The sequence below is a fragment of the Prionailurus viverrinus genome, chromosome A1, assembly GCF_022837055.1.
Source record: "Prionailurus viverrinus isolate Anna chromosome A1, UM_Priviv_1.0, whole genome shotgun sequence".
Classification (NCBI taxonomy): Eukaryota; Metazoa; Chordata; class Mammalia; order Carnivora; family Felidae; genus Prionailurus; species Prionailurus viverrinus.
Window position 1 is genome coordinate 429588 of NC_062561.1, and position 23117 is coordinate 452704.

At 41.0% G+C, this 23117-nt stretch overlaps 1 protein-coding gene across 3 annotated transcripts in view; it reads left to right on the forward strand.

Moving 5' to 3' along the window:
* Nucleotides 1-6963: 6963 nt before the first annotated feature.
* Nucleotides 6964-23117, forward strand: part of RNF17 (ring finger protein 17) — a 128769-nt gene continuing 112615 nt past the window's right edge. For 2 of the 3 annotated variants that reach the window (XM_047873439.1, XM_047873446.1), the window contains exons 1-2: nucleotides 19804-19948; nucleotides 22097-22191. In XM_047873439.1, coding sequence (XP_047729395.1) covers nucleotides 19819-19948; nucleotides 22097-22191 — 225 coding nt within the window. In that variant the 5' untranslated portion in view covers nucleotides 19804-19818. Of the gene's footprint in view, nucleotides 7088-19803; nucleotides 19949-22096; nucleotides 22192-23117 lie in introns of those variants that run through there. The other variant, XM_047873453.1, reaches the window with a different exon arrangement.

Consider the following 23117-nt stretch of genomic DNA (forward strand, 5'->3'; position numbering starts at 1 on the left):
TTCCCCTGTGCTGTCCAGAGTAACTTGTGTTGGTGGGTGGGGCCGCAGTCAGACCCGATGTCTGCCCCCAGCCCACCACTGGGGCCACAGTCAGACTGGTGTGTACCTTATCTTCCCCTGTCCCAGGGGCAGGACTCACTGTGGAATGGTGTGGCCCCTGTCTGGGCTACTTGCACACTGCCAGGCTTGTGGTCCTGCTTTGATGGGATCAGGCATATTAGTGGGGGTGGAACCACAAGGTGCACAGGGGCGGGAGGGGCAGGCTTAGCTCGCTTTGCTGACAGTGGTCCCCTGAGGGAGGGGCCCTGCAGCACCTGAAGGGAGGCAGACCCGTAGGAGGGATGGATCCATAGAAGCATAGCATTGGGCATTTCCAAGGTGCAAGCAAGTTCGGTGATGGGAACTGGTTCCCTAGGAATTTCTGTTGGGGGATTGGAGAGGGAGATGGCGATTGCCAGCACCTTTGTTCCCCCTACCCCGAGCTGAGCTCTGTCTTCCAGGGCTCAACAACTCTCTCTTCTGGTGTCCTCTCACCCTCCCCACTCTCCAAGAGCAGAGCTGTTCACTTTTACCATTCCAGATGTGAAGTCCCGCTGGCTGTCAGAACTCATGGAGTCCAGCCCCTCCGCTTTTGCAAGCCAGATTTCGGGGGCTCTGCCTTGCCTGGCGGGCTGCCCCTACACCGCACCAGCTCCCTCCCACCAGTCCATGTAGCACGCACCACTTCTCCACCCTTCGTACCCTCTTCCATTGGGCCTCTCGTCTATGTTTGGCTCCGGAGAGTCTGTTCTGTTAGTCTTCTGGCATTTTCTGGGTTATTTAGGCAGATGTGGTGGAATCTAAGTGATCAGCAGGACGTGGTGAGCCCAGAGTTCTCCCACGCCACCATTTTCCTTCCTCCCAAATTTAAATTTTAAAAAATTTATTTTTAATATTTATGTTTGACAGAGAGAGACAGGGCATTAGTGGGGGAGGGGCAGAGAGAGAGGGAGACACAGAATCCGAAGCAGGCTCCAGGCTCTGAGCTGTCAGCACAGAGTACAACGCGGGGCTCGAACTCACAGACCTGTGAGATCATGATCTAAGCCAAAGTTGGATGCTCAACCAACTGAGCCACCCAGGCACCCAGTCCCAAATTTAAATTTTAAAAAAAGGTACAGGTAATGTCCTAATTTCTGCATTTACTCAACTTCTTGGCCTTCAAGAAAATCCTCCTGTAGACTATCCCAGGGGTGGCATTCTGCCCATGCCTTCCTTTAAGAGAATAGAAAACAGATTTATTCAACTACTCAACCGGTAGTGATAATGTCCTCTGGTTCTTGGGGAAGGGTAGTATTTTAATTCCAGGGCAATTAACATACAGTGCTGTATCAGTTTCAGGTGTATTGTCCTCTAGTTCTTTTATATTCTTCATGGAGCTTAGTATACTTTTAGGCAAATAACAGGCTCTCAATACTCACAAAATAGTGAACAAATCAGACTAAGCACAGGGTAGGGGTGTGTTAACTGATAGAGTAGCAAGTAGTCATTAATGGCCACTATAATTTGTAATTTGAGCACACAGAGAAATAATCGCTCTCCTCTTCATTCTCAAACTTCACATAAAAAGTAGTCTCTCTTAGAAGGACGTAGACTCCAAAATTTTCCTTCTAGTTAAGACCGCTTTTTTTCTCTTCAAAGAAAATGTTCATAATGTGTCCTTTCATTTATAATTTTTTTTTAATTTTTTTTTTCAACATTTATTTTTATTTTTGGGACAGAGAGAGACAGAGCATGAACAGGGGAGGGGCAGAGAGAGAGGGAGACACAGAATCGGAAACAGGCTCCAGGCTCTGAGCCATCAGCCCAGAGCCCGACGCGGGGCTCGAACTCACGGACCGCGAGATCGTGACCTGGCTGAAGTCGGACGCTTAACCGACTGCGCCACCCAGGCGCCCCATTTCATTTATAATTTTATGAAGGTTTCCATTGAACATGTAAAGAAAGTAGAAAAATTCTAAGTTACTATGAATGTTTGGTATTTTTCCCACTCTGCTAAAATCCACTTTCTCTTCCAATGAAATGGTTTCAGAGATTCCAATAAAAGAGAGAGGAGGCAGTCTGGGATCCATCTTCATGGAATACCTATACATTTTAATTATTTGCATATGATCTGCTTAGATTTTCACTCTGTTTCAGTGGGTTCCCTTGCATTTGTTAAAAGTGGGCTCCCTTGCATTTCATTATGCTTCTACTACTGGAAAATGGGCATTTGCATGTTTTATCTTGTTTTGCCAATGGATCTATAAAGTGTAGCAGAAAATAGCATCTGTTGTTTAGGTTGTTTGATTCTGTATATTGTTTTTATTTATTTATTTTTATTTATTTACATATTTAGGTTTTCTAAAAAGAGGGAAATACTCAAGAATAAAAGAAATCAACAGTGATTTTTTTAAAAAAAATCCCTTACTGTTTCTGCTTCCCCTGCCCTAATTTCCTTGAAGTTTGACTTTTTTCTCCACTGGGGCAGCTCTCATCAAGTCTGGTGAGCCCCTTCTCAGTCCTCACTATGCTGAGCCTCCTGCAGCATCATATCATATTCTAGAAATTCCTTTTTCTAAAATTTCCCTAGCTCTGTGCCCACCCTGAGTGGGGCAGAAAGCTGACATGTGGTGATATCACTGAAAAACAGTGACATATGATTGGGAGTCAGAAAAGCATAAAGAAAGGCAGTCTGTAATAATGCTAACAGATATGGGCCCTGGAATCAGCCTACTTGGGCATCGTCAAAGCCCAGCAACCGAAGAGCACCAGAAACACACCTGCAGTCAAACAAAGCGAGGCTGAGTTCACTTGCTGCTTCAAAGGAAAGAGGACACCAAGAAAATCATGGGGCTCTCAGTGCAGTAGAACTTGAAGGGTCTTGCTATAGGACCTGGTTTGTCCTGGGAGAGTCTAAGGAAGGTCTAGGGGAGCAAGAGTTAGTTTTGATTGCATGCCATCAAGAAACCAGGGCAAATTGGTGGTTGGGTATCTTGGTAATTTTTATCCAGGAGGGGGGTTGGATTAAAGGGGGTGAAAGCTGTCATGGATAAAGAAACTCACATTAGCTGGAAAAGAGCAATATAATTTCTAATCTCTTTCTAGGTTCAGACATGAACCAAGTAGTTGTATTTCCACCCCCATTCCACCTTGGCCACAGAGTGGATGTATCTGAGTCGTGTTTAGAGTCTTTGAAAATTGTTCATGCTCAGTTGGGAATACTGTGACCTGTAAGCTTCCAGGGCTGTTTCCTTACCTACACAATTTGAATTTATTTAGCTGGTAAAGCCTTGTACAAATAACTTTCTCTCTCTGTACTTCAGTTTGCTCATTTGTAAGATAGTGATAGTAATATTATCTCACCTAATATAACTGTTGTAAAGACCAGAAGACTTAATACACATAAAATGGTAAGTATTGTGTGTCACACATAGAAAGCACTCAATAATTGGTAGCTCTTACTATCAATGTCATTCTCATGATGATCATTATCACAGCTTTCCATTAGCTTAGAGATGACTTCTCTGAAGTAAAATGCTTCCAAGCTGGCATGATCACTTATGTACACACACACACATTTCCAGAGGCAGGATTTTTCCAATTCTGTTCTCTCAAGAAGCTGTTAAAAAGGCAGTGTTGGGGGTGCCTGGGTGGCTCAGTCGGTTAAGCGGCCGACTTCGGCTCAGGTCATGATCTCGCGGTCCGTGAGTTCGAGCCCCGCGTCGGGCTCTGTGCTGACAGCTCAGAGCCTGGAGCCTGTTTCGGATTCTGTGTCTCCCTCTCTCTGACCCTCCCCTGTTCATGCTCTGTCTCTCTCTGTCTCAAAAATAAATAAAAAAAAAAAAAGTTAAAAAAAATTTAAAAAAAAAAAGGCAGTGTTGGTTTAGATATGCTAAATAAGAAAGTCCTTCAACAACCGTGATGAGAGTTACATTATACTCAAAGTGCAACTGAAACAAGGGGAAGAAGGCCAGGGAAGCCTTTCTTGGCTATGAAATCCTCCAACGATCTTTGCAAAGTACCAGTTTCCCCAAATTAATATGAACTGAGTCCAGTAAGAATAATAATAAGCACAAATACAAATCACTGCAGACTGTTAGTCACCTAAAAATACCCTAGGATCTTCTGCACTAGGAGGGCAACCATATAATTTATCACTCAAACTAGGACACTTATGAAAATAAAATGAGGCCCTATTAATAATTGTGTTGAGATAAGAGGCCCAAACAAGGGTGTCCTTGGCTAACCAGGATGCATGGTCACCCTGTGCATTTGGTGAGACCTGGCAGAAAAAGCACAGGTCTGGGGGCCAGGACTCTCCATCCAAACATATTCACGGACCACTCATTTAGCCACTCAACAGTGTGATCCCCTCAAATGTAAGAGAACAATAATGATGGCCTCTATCCATCTCAGGAGGAAGACGTGAGGAAAGAGATGTTAGTACTTGTTTAAACCACATTTCATCAAGTGGCAACATATTCCTAACGTTATTCAACATTTTCCATAGGGGATCTGAGAATCTGGACTCTTAATAAATTACTGAAATAAGGACTTATGCTCAAAACCAGCAACCTTGCCCTACTTAGCAGTTGGGGTCAAATAACAACAGAATGTAGGGCTTTCTCAGGAGAAAGATACTTCCTTTAACCACCAACTGTTCAAGCAGCTTCCATGGGGGCCATTCCAGAAAGATGGTCCAATCTTCAGAGACTAAAACCAAATACTTAGACTATCTCCAAAATGGTTAGCTCCTCAATATGTGTCCTGTTTGTATCCAAAATGCAGTAGTTGTTTACCACCTAAAAGTGACAGATGAGGGACAACATGGAAAATCTGTACTGTCTTGGCCTTCTGATTCATCTGAATTCTCCAGAAAGTAGCAGCCATTCTATTTATATATTATTCAGCTAGCTCTTTCATAAACAGTAATTAGCCATTTCACATAGTGTGTTATTGGAGAGAGGGTGTTGTAGCCACTCTGATTAAACAGAATGGACCCCACCCAAAATTTGGTGATGTCGAAACCATACACCAAGAGGGTATGGAAAGATTTATTACTCACATAATGAGACTTTCTGCTTCCAAGTAGGTCCAAAAATGGCTTGTGAGAACAGAAAAAGGAAAGTAGGGGTGAGGATGAGTTGAGGGTTCCAAAAGAGAAAATACCCAGGCTTTTATTATCTTTTCCCGATGTGGGACAGAAAGAAAAGATGAGTTTAAAAGCTGTTGGCAAACATCAAAAAGAAGGAGTCTGACTCCTTAATACAGGGGGTATGTCTGAGTCAAGTTAGCTCAGTGGGACAAGGACGGCAAGCATAAAGAAAAAACAGGGACACATCTGATCAAGGACTCTTATCCACATAAAGAAAGAACTCTTAAAACACAGCAAGTAAGAAACAATCCAATTAAAAAATGGGCCAAAGACCTTAACAGACACCTCACCAAAGAAGATACACAGATAGCAAGTAAACACATGAAAAGATGCTCCATATAACATGTCATCAGGGAAATGCAAATTAGAACAACGAGAAGGTACCACTACACACCTATTAGAATGGCTAAAATCCAAAACACTGACAACACCAATTGCTGGTGAGGATATGAGCAACAGTAACTCATCCGCTGCTGATGGGAATGCAAAATGGCATAGCCACTTTGGAGGACAGTCTGGCAGTTTCTCAAAAATTAAACATACCCTTACTATATGACTCAGCGATCATTCTCTTTGGTATTCACCCAAAGGAGTTGAAAACTTAAGTCCACACAAAACCTGCACATAGCTGTTTATAGGAGCTTTATCCATAATTGCCAAAACTCGGAACCAACCAAGATGTTCTTCAGTGGATGAATGAATAAACTGTGGTACCTCCAGACAATTGAATATTATTCAGTGCTAACAAGAAATGAGCTATCAAGCCATGAAAAGATGTAGAAGAAACTTAACTGTATATTACTAAGTGAAAGAAGCTAATCTGAGATTACATACCATATGATTCCAACTATATGACATTCTGGAAGAGGCAAAACTATAGATACAGCAAAAAGATCAATGGTCGCTAGTGGTTGGGGAGGGGGAAGAGATGAATAGGCAAAGGATTTTTCAGGACATTGAAAATATTTTATGATATAATGATTTGTCTAAATCCATTGAATATATAACACCAAGAGCGAACTCCATGTTTAACTATGACTTTGGGAGATTGTAATGTGTCAGTGTAGGTCTGTTCGTGATTACAAATGTACCATTCTGGTGAATGATGTTGATAATGGAGGAAGCTATGGGTGTGTGGGACGAGGTGGTACATGGGGAATCTTTCTATATTTCTCTTAATTTTATTACAAACCTAAAACTACTTTCAAAAAGAAAAGAAACAACATCGCAAACAACACAGTTCTAGAAGCCCTACATGGTGCTAAAAACTGTGCCAGGCACTGACTACAGACAGGGTTTTATTTAGTGCTTATCATTTGCCAGACACTGTTCTAAGCACTTTTATATATGTTAACTCAGTTAATCCTCCCAACAACCTTGAGAGGCAGGTATATTGTTATCCCATTTTGCAAATGGGAAAACTGGGGCACAGAGAGAGTGAGTACATTGTCCAGGTACACATGATTAGCTTTAAGTAGCAGAGTCAGGAATCAGACCTAACCAGTCTGACTCCACAGTCTGTGCTCTTAGCCACTGTGTGATACTGTCTCTCACAAAAGAGGGATCAGTCAATGCCTGTGAAACCCAAAGTTATTTCAGTTTCTTCTACTTGAAGAGAATGCACTCTCCAAGAATACTTTCCATAGTGATTTTTATATATTAACATAAAAAAGAAAACCTCAAAAATATGTGAATAGTCTTACACAATTTTTTAAATTCCATTTAGTTTTGTAGTATTGTGGGAATCAAAAGCCGGAGGTAGGTTTACTACTATTTATATTTTATAGGAAGAAAAACCACAGCTCTAAGAATTTAGATTTGGACTACAGATCAAAGGACTGAGGACTACAGACCACTGTAGCCAGACCTCTTCAGGACCCCTCATGCTTCACCTGGGCCAACCTCTGAAAGGTAATTTCAGGTTCATTCAAAGAGTAGACCTGGAAAACCTGCCGATGGAGAGCTCACTTGCCATGTCTCATGTCTCACCCATGCGATATGAATGCTAATGCAGTCTGGCCACCGGATTTTAGGGCATAAAGTGTAATGAGAAGGCTGCTGTAGTTTCCACCACACATTCATCTTTTTCAAGTGTATGCTGCCCCTGGCCACAGCCCCAAATTCTTTCCACTCATTAACATCTCCAGGAACATGGGAGGGCAAGTGTTATTTAAGAACAGCATTAATACCTGGCACTTGTTAACAGTGGACTGTTTCAAAGCCATTTCACACTTAATTCTCATAATAAATCTGAGGAATGATCTGGGTATTTTACAGGTAAGAAGAATGAATCTCAAAGAGATTCACTTGCCTAATGTCACACAGATAATCAATGACAAAACTGAATTTATCTGTCTCCTGGTATGGAGTATTTTTCATGGCCCCATTGAATTCCTCATTCAAAATTCTTGAAAGATAGAAGGGACTAACCAGAAACCCTGAGCAGGTTAGGAGTCAACAAGAGTCCATTTTAGTTCATGCGCTCACTGTGTGTCAGACACTGTGGGAGCCCTCTGCAAGCATTATCTCAGTGAACCCTGTAAGCAGCTCTACAAGGCAGTGACTATTATCATGCCCATTTTGCAGATGAGGGCTGAGGTCCATAAGTAATAAGTGTTCTTAGAGACCTTTGGCCAACCTAAGCCTTCCTACTATACTGCTCTGCTTCGGTGGTGTACAGGCCCATTTCCTTCTTTCATTTCCTTGGTAAGCAACATCCTGGGTAGGAGAATCTCCAGCCTATGAGGAGAACAGCTCCTTATTCTGGAGCTAAAAACAACAACTGAAGCTCTTCTACCTATCGCTACCAACTGATCCCCACAACCTAAAAGAGAGAGAAAGCACTTGAATCATATCATTCCCCTGCTTAATAAAATCCAAAGTTTTAGCATAGCCTACAATGCTCCGTATAATCTGCCTTTGTCCACCTCTCCAGCTTCATTTTGTACCATCTTTCTCACCCACCACCACTAACAGGAAGGGTGTCAACAGCACCCTGCAGCGGATAATATGGGAGCCATCTTTAGGAAAATGCAATCTGCCTCAAAAAAGCAAGACCAATCCACGTGAAACAATTAAAGACTGATAAGAAAAGAGAACATAAACAGACATTTCTCCAAAGACATTCAGATGGCCAACAGACCTCAACATCACTGATCGTCAAGGAAATGAAAATCAAAACTACAATGAAATATCACCTCACACGTGTCAGAAAGGCTAAAATGAACAACACAAGAAACAACAAGGGTTGGCAAGGATGCAGAGAAAGGAGAACCATCTTGCACTGTTGGTGGGAATGCAAACTGGTGCAGTCACTGTGGAAAAGAGTATGGAGGTTCCTCAAAAAGTTAAAAATAGAACTATCCTACAATCCAGTAATTGCACTACTCAAAGGATACAAAAGTACAAATTCAAAGAAACACATGCAGCCCGATGTTTATAGTGGCATTATTTACAATAGCCAAATTATGGAAGCAGCCCAAGTGTCCATAGACTGATGAATGAATAAAGAAGATGTGATATGTATATATAATGGAATATTACGCAGCCATAAAAAGAATGAAATCTTGTCATTTGCAACAACATGGATGGAGCTAGAGAGATAATGCTAAGCAAAATAAGTCAGTCAGGGAAAGACAAAAACCAAATACTTTCACTCATATGTAGAATTTAAGAAACAAAACAAACGAGCAAAAGAAAAAAAGACAGAGACAAGGCAAGACATAGACTCTTAACTGTAGAGAACAAACGGATGGTTACCAGAGGGAAGGTGGGTGGGGGGATGGGTGAAATAGGTGATGGGAGTTAAGGAGTGCACTTATGATGAACACCAGGAGATGTATGGAAATACTGAATCACTATATTATACACTTGGAACTAATATAACACTGTGTCAGCTATACTGGAATTAAGATAACAGAAAATAAAATGAAAGAGAGCATAATTGACAGCTAAAATGGATGGTACAGACAAACCACAGAGATCTTAATGCTGGTGGGAATCCACCACCTGTGTTCAGCCCTGGTGGGGACCATTTGAAGGAGGCGTTGGGGATCTGAGAGCAGTTTTATGTAAAAACACAAGGATGAATTGAGACATTTAATATACTGTTTGTACTAAAATGACATAGGCCAGTGAACATAGGAATGAGTTATTGGTTTCCAAGAACTTCTATCAATTCTGATGTGAGTTTTATTTGCCTTTAAGATGAAAAGTGAGGGGGTTAGAGGAGATAAGAGGAGGAACACAGAGAGGAAACAAGAGGCTGAGAATTAAATATCCCGGTGAGAAAAGGGTGGTAAGCATGACCCTATTTTGACTCAGGCTACATCACCACACCCCCCACTGCAATTTTTCCATAGTTCTCAAATCCTCCTTTACTACAATGAGTTTAAATACCCCTTCATTTGTGTCTTCCTTTCCTCCCTGAAGCTACTGTCAAAACTGATACCATGTGTTAGAATCATACCCAGTGTTGTGAACTGCATTAAAGACATATCTTACTCAAGTATGGAGAGTGAGGATGGCATTGACAACAGGAAATGGCAGCCATATAATACCCAGCAAGACAACATGAGACTGGAGAAGTGACTGCTTCTCAAGCTTTGCATGAAACGTTTTCATTCTTTTATAACATCTGAGAGGAGGGACAGGGAGCCTACTGTCCATAAGAAATGGGCAGGTGAGGGTTTGGAAAGGTAGAGAACAGAAGCTGCAAGTGTGTGCCTACCCACCACTCTGGCCAGGGCTCCTGAGGAAAGGCTCCAGGGGCAGGACCGCCTTTCAGGTAACAGCATAGCATACACAATCAGTGACTATTACAGTCGGTCACAACAGGTCATGTATTTTTCTATTGAAAGTTACCTGCAAATGCAGTCCCTTTCATCTGCCTCACCACAGAGTAGATGCAAAGCCAAGCTTGGGCTCACTGTCCCTTGGAGATTTTCTAATCATAACAACTTGCCTCAGGGTGCCTGGGTGGCTCAGTTGGTTAAGCATCTGACTCTTGATCTCAGCTCAGGTCTTGGTCTCAAAGTCCTGAGTTCAAGCCCCACATTGGGCTCCTTGCTGGGCATGGAGCATACTTAAAAATAACAACTTGCCTCAAATATAAACAAATAAAGTCACTCTAAACATGGGTGTTGCTTCTCCCTCAGTGTCTATACCTTTATGTTTCTAAAAGAATTAAAAAAGGTGTAGATAGCAGGGAATGTAGGTCTTAGAATGGATGGAACTAGGGAAATGTACATAAACCACCGAGTAGTCAGAAGAAACTTCAGCTATGTAAGGCAATCTGTCTCTCAGTGAGCTTCACCTCAACCTCTTAAATCGGAACCTCTAGAGCTTGGGCCTCTGCATTCCCATAACCTCTCCAAGGGATTCTTAACACACCAAAGTCTGGGAATCACTAGTTAACTTCTGCTGGCTAAGTTCAGGCTAGAGGTATGTAACCTCACCCAACTGTCAGGAAAGCAGTCACTTGCTCTGACAAATGCATATGGATAATTCTCCCAATTAATGAGTGGAGTCCTGAACAGAGCATAGGAGGAACAGTGACAGATGCTTGCACCCTGCTGCCCTGTAAGAAGGCTCACAGGGGTACATTTCCTCAGGCCCTGCAGGTTTCTCCCAATTTCTAGGATTACAGAGCTCTTCTTGGAGCTATTTCTCAAGAAAGGACACTGTAATCCCATCTTGTCTACTAACTCGTCATAGCCAGGTTGAAATTTGCTGATCCCTACAAAAGGTCCCCAAACCTAGCCTGGAGCAGCAACTGTCATCTCTCTTTTCATCTAAAATTTCATATTGATCCAGTTCATCTCTGGATGAACAAGTCCCCAAAGTAAAGTCTTCTGGAAGTGGGCATCAAAATTGGTGTAGTAAAATATAGGAGCACGGTCCAGACACCAGAACACCAGAACTCTAACTCTACCCAAGGAAGTCAGAGTGGTTCTGAGCCTTGGCCTCCTCATCCCAAATGAAGAAGGGTATGTAGGAATCTTTAAAGGTCCTTCCTGCTCCACTACCCTGAAATTTCTAAGAAAAAATCTAGAGTCACTTTCTGGAAGAGGTGGGTATTCTGCCACCTCCAGACGCACATAGAAGACAGTGTATACCTTTTCACTGCACACCTCTGATAGTAATGCTTTAGGATAGAAAAGGCAGAAGCAACATGGCAGAAGACCTGAAAACTACCTCCAGAGCATAAAGTTGAATCAAACTGCAAATGCTGTTTGTTATGGGCTGGGTGCCATCTAGTGCATTTTGCGGCTATGTCAAGCTGGTTAGTGGTATGTTTGTGAGATCTCCCTACTGCCATCTGGTGTTCTGATGCCATGTGAGCATTTACTACATTACTACTGAGTATATACTATGTATGAGGCTCTGTGAATGTTGTATAATAAATTATTTTAATGACAACCTGATACTTTCAGAGAGTCTAGGAAAAAATGTCAAGACTTGCTTGCACCACGCAAACGCCCAACACTGTACTTCTGTGGATCCATCCCTCCGACGGGTCTGCCTCCCTTCCGGTGCTACCTCCCGCAGGGGACGACCACGGCAAAGCGAGCTAAGCCTGCCCCTCCCGCCCCTGTGCACCTTGTGGTTCCACCCTGGCTAATATGCCCCTGGCAAGATCCTTCCGAAGCAGCACCACAAGCCCAGCAGTGTGCAAGTAGCACTGACAGGGGCCACACCACTCCACAGTGAGTCCTGCCCCTGGGACAGGGGAAGATAAGGTACACACCAGTCTGACTGTGGCCCCAGTGGTGGGCTGGGGGCAGACATCGGGTCTGACTGCGGCCCCACCCACCAACACAAGTTACTCTGGACAGCACAGGGGAAGTGCCCTGCAGTTTGGAGCTACCTCAGGGACCATGCAAAATGATGAAACGGAAGAATTCTCCTCAAAAGAAACTCCAGGAAGTAGCAACCGCTAACAAATTGATCAAAACCGACTCAAGCAGTATAACGGAACAAGAATTTAGAATAATAGTTGTAAAATTAATTGCTGGACTTGAAAAAAGCATAGAGGACAGCAGAGAATCTATTGCTACAGAGATCAAGGGACTGAAATAGTCGTGAGGAGCTAAAAAACGCTATAAATGAGGTGCAAAATAAAATGGAGGCAGCCATAGCACGGATTGAGGAGGCAGAGGAGGGAATAGGTGAATTAGAAGATAAAATTATGGGAAAGCAGAAAGCTGAGAAAGAGAAAAAAAATCCAGGAGTATGAGGGGATATTTAGAGAACTAAGTGATGCAATCAAACAGAACAATATCCACATCATAGGAATTCCAGAAGAGGAAGAAGAAGAGAGAGAAAGGGGCTAAAGGCTTACTTGAACAAATCATAGCTGAAAACTTCCCTGATCTGGGAAAGGAAAAAGGCATTGAAATCCAAGAGGCACAGAGAACCCCCTTCAGACGTACACTTGAATCGGTCTTCTCTACAAGACATCATAGTGAAACTGGTCAAATACAAGGATAAAGGGAAAATTCAGAAAGCAGCTAGGGATAAACAGGCTCTAAGTTACAAAGGTAGACTCATAAGAATAGTAGCAGCCCTATCTACTGAAACTTGGCAGGCCAGAAAGGAATGGCAGGAAATCTTCAATGTGATGAACAGAGAAAATATGCAGCCGAGAATCCTTTCTCCAGCAAGTCTGTCATTCAGAATAGAAGGAGAGATAAAGGTCTTCCCAAACAAACAAAAGCTGAAGGAATTCATCACCACTAAACCAGTCCTACAAGAGATCCTAAGGGGGATTCTGTGAGTGAAATGTTGCAAGGACCACAAAGTGCCAGAGACATCACTACAAGCATAAAACCGACAGACATCACAACGACTCTGAACCCACATCTTTGACTAATAACACTGAATGTAAATGGACTAAATGCTCCAACCAAAAGACATAGGGTATCAGAATGGATTAAAAAACAAGACCCATCTATTTGCCGTCTACACGAGACTCATTTTAGACCTGAGGACACTTTCAGATTGAAAGTGAGGGGATGGAGAACCATCTGTCATCCTACTGGAGGTCAAAAGAGTAGTATGGCTGGAGTAGCCATACTTGTATCGGACAAACTAGACTTTAAATTAAAGGCTGTAACAAGAGATGAAATAGGGCACTATAAAATAATTACAGGGAGTATCCATCAGGAAGAGCTAACAATTATAAATGTCTATGTGCCAAATAGGGAAGCCCCCAAATATATAAAACAACTACTCACAAACATAAGCAACCTTATGGATAAGAATGTGGTAATTGCAGGGGACTTTAACACTCCACTTACAACAATGGATAGATCATCTAGACACAGGATCAATAAAGAAACAAGGGCCCTGAATGATACATTGGATCAGATGGACTTGACAGATAGATTTAGAACTCTGCATCCCAAAGCAACAGAATATACTTTCTTCTCGAGTGCACATGGAACAGTCTCCAAGATAGATCACATACTGGGTCACAAAACAGCCCTTCATAAGTATAAAAGAATTGAGATCACACCAGGAACACTTTCAGACCACAATGCTATGAAACTTGAAATCAATTACAGGAAAAAGTCTGGAAAACCTCCAAAAGCATGGAGGTTAAAGAACACCCTACTAAAGAATGAATGGGTCAACCAGGCAATCAGAGAAGAAATTTAAAAATATATGGAAATGAATGAAAATGAAAATACAACAATCCATACGCTTTGGGATGCAGCAAAGGCAGTCCTGAGAGGAAAATACATTGCAATCCAGGCCTATCTCAAGAAACAAGCAAAATCCCAAGTACAAAATCTAACAGCACACCTAAAGGAACTAGAAGCAGAACAGCAAAGACACCCCAAATCCAGCGGAATAAGAGCAATAATAAAGATCAGAGCAGAAATAAACAAAACTATAGAGCAGATCAATGAAACCAAGAGTTGGTTTTTTGAAACAATAAACAAAATTGATAGACCTCTAGCCAGGCTTCTCAAAAAGAAAAGGGAGATGACCCAAATAGATAAAATCATGAACGAAAAGGGAATTATTACAACCAATCCCTCAGAGATACAAGCAATTATCAGGGAACACTATGAAAAATTACATGCCAACAAACTGGACAACCTGGAAGAAGTGGACAAATTCCTAAGCACCCACCCACTTCCAAAACTCAAACAGGAAGAAACAGAAAACTTTAACAGACCCATAACCAGTGAAGAAATTGAATCAGTTATCAAAAACCTGCCAACAAATAAGAGTCCAGGACCAGATGGCTTCCCTGGGGAATTCTACCAGACATTTAAAGCAGAAATAATACCTATCCTTCTCAAACTGTTCCAAAAAATAGACAGGGAAGGAAAACTTCCAGACTCCTTCTATGAATCCAGCATTACTTTGATTCCTAAACCAGACAGAGAGAGACCCAGCAAAAAAAGAGAACTACAGGCCAATATCCCTGATGAATATGGATGCAAAAATTCTCAACAAGATACTAGCAACTCGAATTCAACGGCATATAAAAAGAATTATTCACCATGATCAAGTGGGACTCATTCGTGGGCTACAGGGCTGGTTCACCATTTGCAAATCAATCAATGTGATACATCACATTAATAAAAGAAAAGAAAAGAATGATATGATCCTGCCAATCGATGCAGAAAAAGCATCTGACAAAATTCAGATTCCTTTCTTAATAAAACCCCTTGAGAAAGTCAGGATAGAAGGAACATACGTCAACATCATAAAAGCCATTTATGAAAAGCCCACAGCTAATATCATCCTCAATGGGGAAAAACTGAGAGGTTTCCTCCTGAGATCAGGAACACGACAGGGATGTCCACTCTCACCACTGTTGTTTAACATAGTGTTGGAAGTCCTAGCATCAGCAATCAGAACACAAAAGGAAATGAAAGGCATCAAAATTGGCAAAGATGAAGTCGAACTTTCACTTTTTGCAGATGACATGATGTTAAACATGGAAAACCCGATAGACTCCACCCAAAGTCTGCTAGAACGGATACATGAATTCAGCAAAGTTGCAGGATACAAAATCAATGTACATAAATCAGTTGCATTCTTATACACTAGTAATGAAGCAACAGAAAGACAAATAAAGAAGCTGATCCCATTCACAACTGCACCAAGAAGCATAAACTACCTAGGAATAAACCTAACCAAAGATGTGAAAGATCTGTATGCTGAAAACTATAGAAAGTTTATGAAGGAAATTGAAGAAGGTATAAAGAAATGGAAAAACATTCCGTGCTCACAGATTGGAAGAATAAATATTGTTAAAATGTCAATACTACCCAAAGCTATCTACACAGTCAATGAAATCCCAGTCAAAATTGCAGCAGCATTCTTCTCGAAGCTAGAACAAGCAATCCTGACATTTGTATGGAACCACAAAAGACCCCGAATAGCCAAAGTAATTTTGAAGAAGACCAAAGCAGGAGGCATCACAATCCCAGACTGTAGTCTCTACTACAAAGTTGTAATCATCAAGACAGCATCATATTGGCACAAAAACAGACACATAGACCAATGGGATAGAATAGAGACTCCAGAATTGGCCCTACAAAAGTATGGCCAAGTTATCTTTGACAAAGCAGGAAAGAATATCCGATGGAAAAAAGAGTGTCTTTTTAACAAATGGTGCTGGGAGAACTGGACTGCAACATGCAGAAGAATGAAACTAGGCCACTTTCTTACACCATTCAGAAAAATAAACTCAAAGTGCATAAAGGGACCTGAATGTGAGACAGGAAACCATCAAAACCCTAGAGGAGAAAGCAGGAACAAACCTCTCTGACTGTAGCCACAGCAATTTCTTACTTGACACATGTCCAAAGGCAAGGGAATTAAAAGCAAAAATGAACTATTGGGACCTCACAAAGATAAAAAGCTTCTGCACTGCAAAGGAAACAATCAACAAAACTAAAAGGCAACCAACGGAATGGGAAAATACATTTTCAAATGACATATCGGACAAAGGGCTAGTATCCAAAATCTATGAAGAGCTCACCAAACTCCACACCCGAAAAACAAATAATCCAGTGAATAAATGGGCAGAAAACATGAATAGACACTTCTCTAAAGAAGACATCCAGATGGCCAACAGGCACATGAAAAGATGCTCAGCGTCACTCCTCATCAGGGAAATACAAATCAAAACCACACTGAGATACCACCTCACACCAGTCAGGGTGGCTAAAATGAACAAATCAGGAGACTACAGATGCTGGCGAGGATGTGGAGAAAAGGGAACCCTCTTGCACTGTGGGTGGGAATGCAAACTGGTGCAGCCGCTCTGGAAAACAGTGTGGAGGTTCCTCAAAAAATTAAAAATAGATTTACCATATGACCCAGCAATAGCACTGCTAGGAATTTTCCCTAGGGATACAGGAGTGCTGATGCATAGGGGCACTTGTACCCCAATGTTTATAGCAGCACTTTCTCAACAATAGCCAAATTCTGGAAAGAGCCTAAATGTCCATCATCCGATGAATAGATAAAGAAGTTAGGTTTATATATACAATGGAATACTGCTTGGCAATGAGAAAGAATGAAATATGGCCTTTTGTAGCAACGTGAATGGAACTGGAGAGTGTTATGCTAAGTGAAAAAAGTCATACAGAGAAAGTAGATACCATATGTTTTCACTCTTACGTGGATCCTGAGAAACTTAACAGAAGACCATGGGGGAGGGGAGGGGAAAAAAAGGTTAGAGAGGGAGGGAGCCAAACCATAAGAGACTCTTACAAACTGAGAATAAACTGAGGGTTGATGGGGCATAGGAGGGAGGGGAGGGTGGGAGATGGGTACTGAGGAGGGCACCTGTTGGGATGAGCACTAGGTATTGTATGGAAACCAATTTTACAATAAATATCATACTAAAAATAATAATAATAAAATTTTTATAAATGTTAAATCCACTGTTTTATTGAAACGAAAGTAGATCCAAGGTTAAAATATACTTGATGCCTTTAAAAGTCATAATAAAATGTGGAATGTCTATCTCTGTATCTGTGTTCTGAGATGGCACTACACCAATGGTGTATACATAGAGACACATATGTAATGAGTAAATCAAGGTTCAAGACCCTGCCCAACCAAATTACTGCATTCTGATATTTCCTTTGTACCTCACTTTCTCCCACTCCTATGCAAATACCAATGACAACAAATCTGAATTTTAAAATAGAAGAGAAGGTAATAAAGCTTGTAGAAGATAATAAATACAATGAATATTTAGCTTGGGGAAAGATTTTAAAACAATATTCACAAATTGCAAATCTTAACGAAAATTCCATAGTAAAATACAACACTTTTGGACAATAAGAGATATCATAAAGTAAAACACACACACACACACACACACACACACACACACACGCACACACACGCACACACACACCCCAAAACAAATCATAGCTTAGGAAAGGATATTTGCAATGGAATCTAGAATAAAGAATTGCTATAAATCAGTCAAGAGACAACCCAAAAGGCAAAAAGAATATGAAAGTCTAAATGAATAATAAACATGAAAACTCATTAGTCATTAGAGAAATGTAAGTAAGGCCACAAGGAGATATCATGGCACAGGCATTGAATTGGCAAAAAATAAATAAACAAAACAGCTGCTAATCCAAGCTTTTGCATGGTAGGTTAGGTTCACACACTGATGGCAGGAGTGAACAGGTAGGCTAAAAGGTAAAGAATTCTGTTTATCTTGTATACCTTTAGGTGGGGAAAATATCTCCCCCGTTACCTACAATATATACATGCCTTCAGGTAAGCTTGGGATTTGAAATATGCTGTCAGGGTAGTCTATCAAAACACAAGCCAAGACATTAAATTAAAGTGCTCCTAGATTCATCATGCATTGAGGTGCCTAAAGGAAGCAAAAATGAAATCTGGGGAAATGTATCCTTAATACAGGTCTTACAAGATTCCCACAGATAAACATTTTCAAACATGAGCTTAAAATCCAAAATTACAAAACATATGAAGAAACAAATCACCACGAATGAGGACTGGTAAAAATAATAAATTGCATATTTATACCTCTGAAGAATATCAGAAAAAGGAATGTTGGGGTTATATAACAAAATAAGTGTGCTTAAAATATTAAAGTAATAAAAGATGGAATAAAAAACATGAGAAAGGAACATAATTCTCTCCAAAAAAGATCAGGCAAAATTTGAAATTAAAAAAAAGAGAATATCTAGAATTGAATAAAATAGTCACTGAAAATTTAAAACTCAGTGGTCATGTTAAATAGCAGATTATGTACGGCTGAAGAGAGAATTGATTAACAGGTATAGATATCTGAAAAAAATTCCCAGAATGCAGCACAGAGAGATAAAGAAATGGAAATATGAAAGCGAAGTTAAGAAAGGTATAGAATGAAAAGGCCCTATTTACTGTCTAACAGGAGCTCCAGAAAAAATAACAAGGGAGAAATAATATTCAAAGAGATAAATGTCTGAACATAATATTTGTTTCTATTTTTTTAATAGAGGAGAAAAAAAGGAATATATGCAGGCAGTTATTCTTACCCTCTGAAGGCACTCTGCCATCTCTAGATGTTTCCTCCACAATATACCTGCCCCATTGCTACCAGATTACTTTAGCCCTTGCTCTTACAACTTCACTAGCACTCTACTGCTTGAAAGGTAAAGTCCAAACTCCTTAGTCCAATATTGAAGACTCCCCAAAATTCTACCCCAATATACCTTCTCCAAAAAGCTCACTTTAAGGAAATTCATGCTCTGACTTAATGGCCTACAAATTAAATTCCAGAGAGGCCACTGCATCTCCCACTTTTCTTTGCTTAAGCCATTCTTTCTCTCTGGAATGCCTGATGTCCTGTTTACTCCTTAAAGTCCTACCCAGGTTTTAAGGTCTAATGTAAACCCCTATATCCTTTAGGAAGGCTAGACATCATCTCTTCAGAATGCAGTAATTCTTATTGTTTCTAATCTCCTCTGGCACTTAACACAAGCCACCCCCAGCAGAAGTTACCTTTTTAGAGGTAGAGGGCTACATACCTCTCAAGCAGGAACCTGTTAGTTTACAAATGCTTAGCATCCCCAACTGCTCCCAGCAGTGCCTTGTATACCATTAACAACTATTAACGATGACCAGACTTTAGTTTGAAATTGTTAATGGAACCTCCCCACCGGTAGATACTGATAGGTTCTCCACTAAGGCTACTATTAGTCAAGCCCCCACATTTCCAGCACACAGGTTTAGGGCCTCTAGCCCTAATATATTGAGGGAAGAAGGATGACTTCAATACAAAAGAATGTTTTCTACCTGTAAAGTCGACAACAATTTAAGTAATAATACGCGAAATCTGAATTTGAATGCAGTAAGAGTGCTACGGGAGTGTGCTTTAGGTAAAAATCTGAAAGTAAGTGGTCCTTCCCTGACCTCCGGTGGCGTCCTTCCTCAGACTGTACCCACCCAAGTCCAAGCCGAAAACAGCCACCCCGCACCTGGAATTCCGGACGCCCCAGCGTGGCAAGCTGAGAAGGCGGGCTAAACTCTTTGATTGGCTATCAGGAGCCGCCTGCCCTGAGGATTGGTCGCTGCCGCAAGGGACGCCGGGACTGGCACGTGGTACCCGTCCTCGGATCCCGAAGGAGGTCGCCATGGCGGCAGTACCTTCGACGGCTTGTTTCAGCCTGTCTGCCTATCGGCAGATGGGGAGGAAGAGTCGGCCGTGGGGCGCTGCCGAGATTCAGTGCACTCAGTGTGGAAGAAGGGAGTCCAGAGTTTCTGGTGAGGAGACCCCCATGGGGCCCAGCCCCGCCTTGGCCATCTGCCCTCCATAGGCTCTGTCCCAGTCAGGCTGCTGGGCCTGGAGACGGAGAGCAAGGCCTGTCCCGAGGGCTGGGAGCCGAGTGGGGTGGCAGTGTGGGGCGCTGCTCAGTTACAGCAAGGTGGACCTGGATAACTGTGTCACAGGCCTCCCTGCGTGTCTGCAGCCCACCCTCGGGGCGGCAGAGACGTCCCCTGTGGTCAGGGTGGCTCCGTACCTCTCCGAAGCTTTCTCCACTTGGCACCTGCTTCTCTCCCTTTTTCACTGATTCTATTAGGGAATGGTGTGTGAGCTCTCTTGAGCGTTAGTTCAAAAACTCCCCCGGGTTCACAGATTCGTGAAAGGGTAGATGTAAAAATTTAGCCCATTGTCTTGTGATCAAGAAGTAACGAAATTTGATTTGCTTGTGTAGATTTTCTTGCAGGAGGAGTAATGAGTAGACCACTTTAAAACGTTCCAGGATTAGAAAACAGGTATTTGGCATTGGGAGGGAAGCGTTATCGCTCAGTTTGGCTTAAGGCATTGTTTGGGAAACAATTCACTCTTTTTGTGCATCTTGTGTTTTTTCTTTGTACATCAAGGGGGGAAATCCACTGCACTCCTATGGATTTAGAATCTGCTCCAGTGAAAACACTTTCAGGTTACTTTAATGTAATTTAAAATGCCTTAGAGTGCTGTCTCTGGCGGGAGTTGTTGAATTTCAAACTGCAGTTGCTGAAAAGTCTTATTACCACTCCAATGACTACTTAACATTTATACTTTAATAGTGAAAATCGTTCATTTTCTCAGTCTCTCCGGGATGGACTCCGTTTGAGAGATGTGAGTGAACCTTTGTAGAAAAAGTTGGTTAGTTGTGTTTTAAGGTGGGGAGCCAAGTTTCTCCTACTCTTTTTATCACAGCTGTCGCATAGAAAATCTCCATTGTTTGAATCAAATAAGCATTACCAGATAAAGTTTACGAACATGACCTTTTAAAATCACTCATGCTTCCATATGTTTGTATTACAATGCTCAGAAATACTAGGTGGTATTTAGGCATATAAAATTGTGGAAGTGCTTTGTAAGCTATGATGTATCACAGATTAGACTGGTACAATATCAGAAATTGTATAAGGATAGACAAGTTAAACAATTTTGATTTATTTGGAAATATTATCTCTGAAATTTAAATAGAGCTGTAAAATTTAGCTTGGTCATAAGCAAGTTTCAGATATTTCGCTTGGCTTGCAAACTAAAGCTTTTTTATCAAAAGAATGTAATTCTTATAAATCAGCAAGAACACTGTCTTTTGGCAATAAAATATAACTGATTTTATCTAGTGCTTTTCCTTTTTTTCTTAAAAAGTGTTTTAAAATGACAACTTTTTGAAGTTACATAGCTAAAACAAATATGTTTACTATGATAAGCTTTAAATTCTATTGACAGCATTAAAATCTTGATATTAGGCTTTCACCCAGGATTATGGTATTTCCCCTCATAAATGCTAGGTTTGTGAAATTATCTTTATGTGGATCATGTATGTGTGACAGTAGTAGCATCTGGCTTCTGTCAAGTATCTTAGGTCATTGTAAGAGAAAGGTCTTGCCAATGTCTCATATCTGCCCTCCCTGTTCCCTTCACAGGATTGGAAATATAAATTAGAGGCAATGGGAACAAATAGAAAGAGTATTGGACTTGGACACAGAACTAGGCTGGAGTCTAGATTATACCATTTAGCCACATCACCAAAAGGTTTATCCATTTCTAAGTTGAATGTAACCTTCCTAACCCTACTTGGCTGTGATATGTACAAGGATCAAATGAAGTATGTCAGAACATTTTGTATGATTATAAGATATGGCAAATTCGAAGTAGTATCGGTACCAGAAACTAAATTAATGCAAACAATATTACATAGCCCTGCTTGGCTTTCAATTTGACTTTTTCCCTCCTTCAGACTTAATAGCTTCTACTGAATTTTGTTTAACAGGTCCTGCATTTCTAATGAAACTTGATATCTCTTCCCATGTAAGAGTCCCCTCTTTTAACTTTTCCCTCTGATTAATGCTGCACATTCAATGCTAACAAACTATAGACAGTTTAATTCACAGCAGAATTTCATTTCATAGGTCACCACCATGAACTTCAATGTGGACATGCTTTTTGTGAACTGTGCTTGTTAATAACTGAAGAACACAACACAATTATATGTCCTGATTGTGAGGTAAGTTTTATCATCTTTCATAGTCAGTATATTATAACCTACTGTTGAAGGTAAAAATGTTAGAGAAAACATACTTCTAGTTAGAACCTGAAATTTTGAATTTTTGCTGCTGAGTCTTAAAGCAGCTTAACAAAAGATAAAGCTTTTTTTGATTCGTTTTATAATTGTTACGAATATTCAAGAAAATACAAAGTTAAAGTTCTACATTAATCAGCCTATATATTTTGACTCTTTTTAAAAATAAGTTTTTAAATTTTAGAGAGAGCAAGTGTGCAAGCAGGGGAGAGGGACAGAGCGAGGGAGAGGGAGAGAGAGAGAATATCTTAAGTAGACTTCACACACAGCATGGAGCCCAATACAGGCTCAGTCCCATGATCCTGGGATCATGACCTGAACTGAAATCAAGGGTCAGATGCTTAACTGACTGAGCTACCCAGGCACCCCTTTGGAGACTTCTGTGGAAAATTGCCTCTTTTTAATTATTTTCATTTATTTTTTTACATTATTTTTAATGTCTATTCATTTTTGAGACAGAGAGAGACAGAGCATGATTGGAGGAGGGGCAGAGAGAGAGGAAGACACAGAATCCAAAGCAGGCTCCAGGCTCCGAGCTCAGAGATATTAGCACAGAGCTCAATGTGGGGGCTTGAACCCACGAACTGTGAGATCATGACCTGAGCCAAAGTCAGACGCTTAACCAACTAAGCCACTCAGGCACCCGTATTTTTATTTATTTTTTACATTTATCCTAATTTTTACTGTTTCCAATGATCATTTTTGTTTATTTTTTCAAATTTTTATTTAACTTTTAGTTAACATACAGTTAATATTGGTTTCAGGAGTAGAATCCAGTGATTCATCAATTACATACAACACCCAGTGCTCATCATAACAAGTGCCCTCCCTAATACCCATCCCTCATCTGG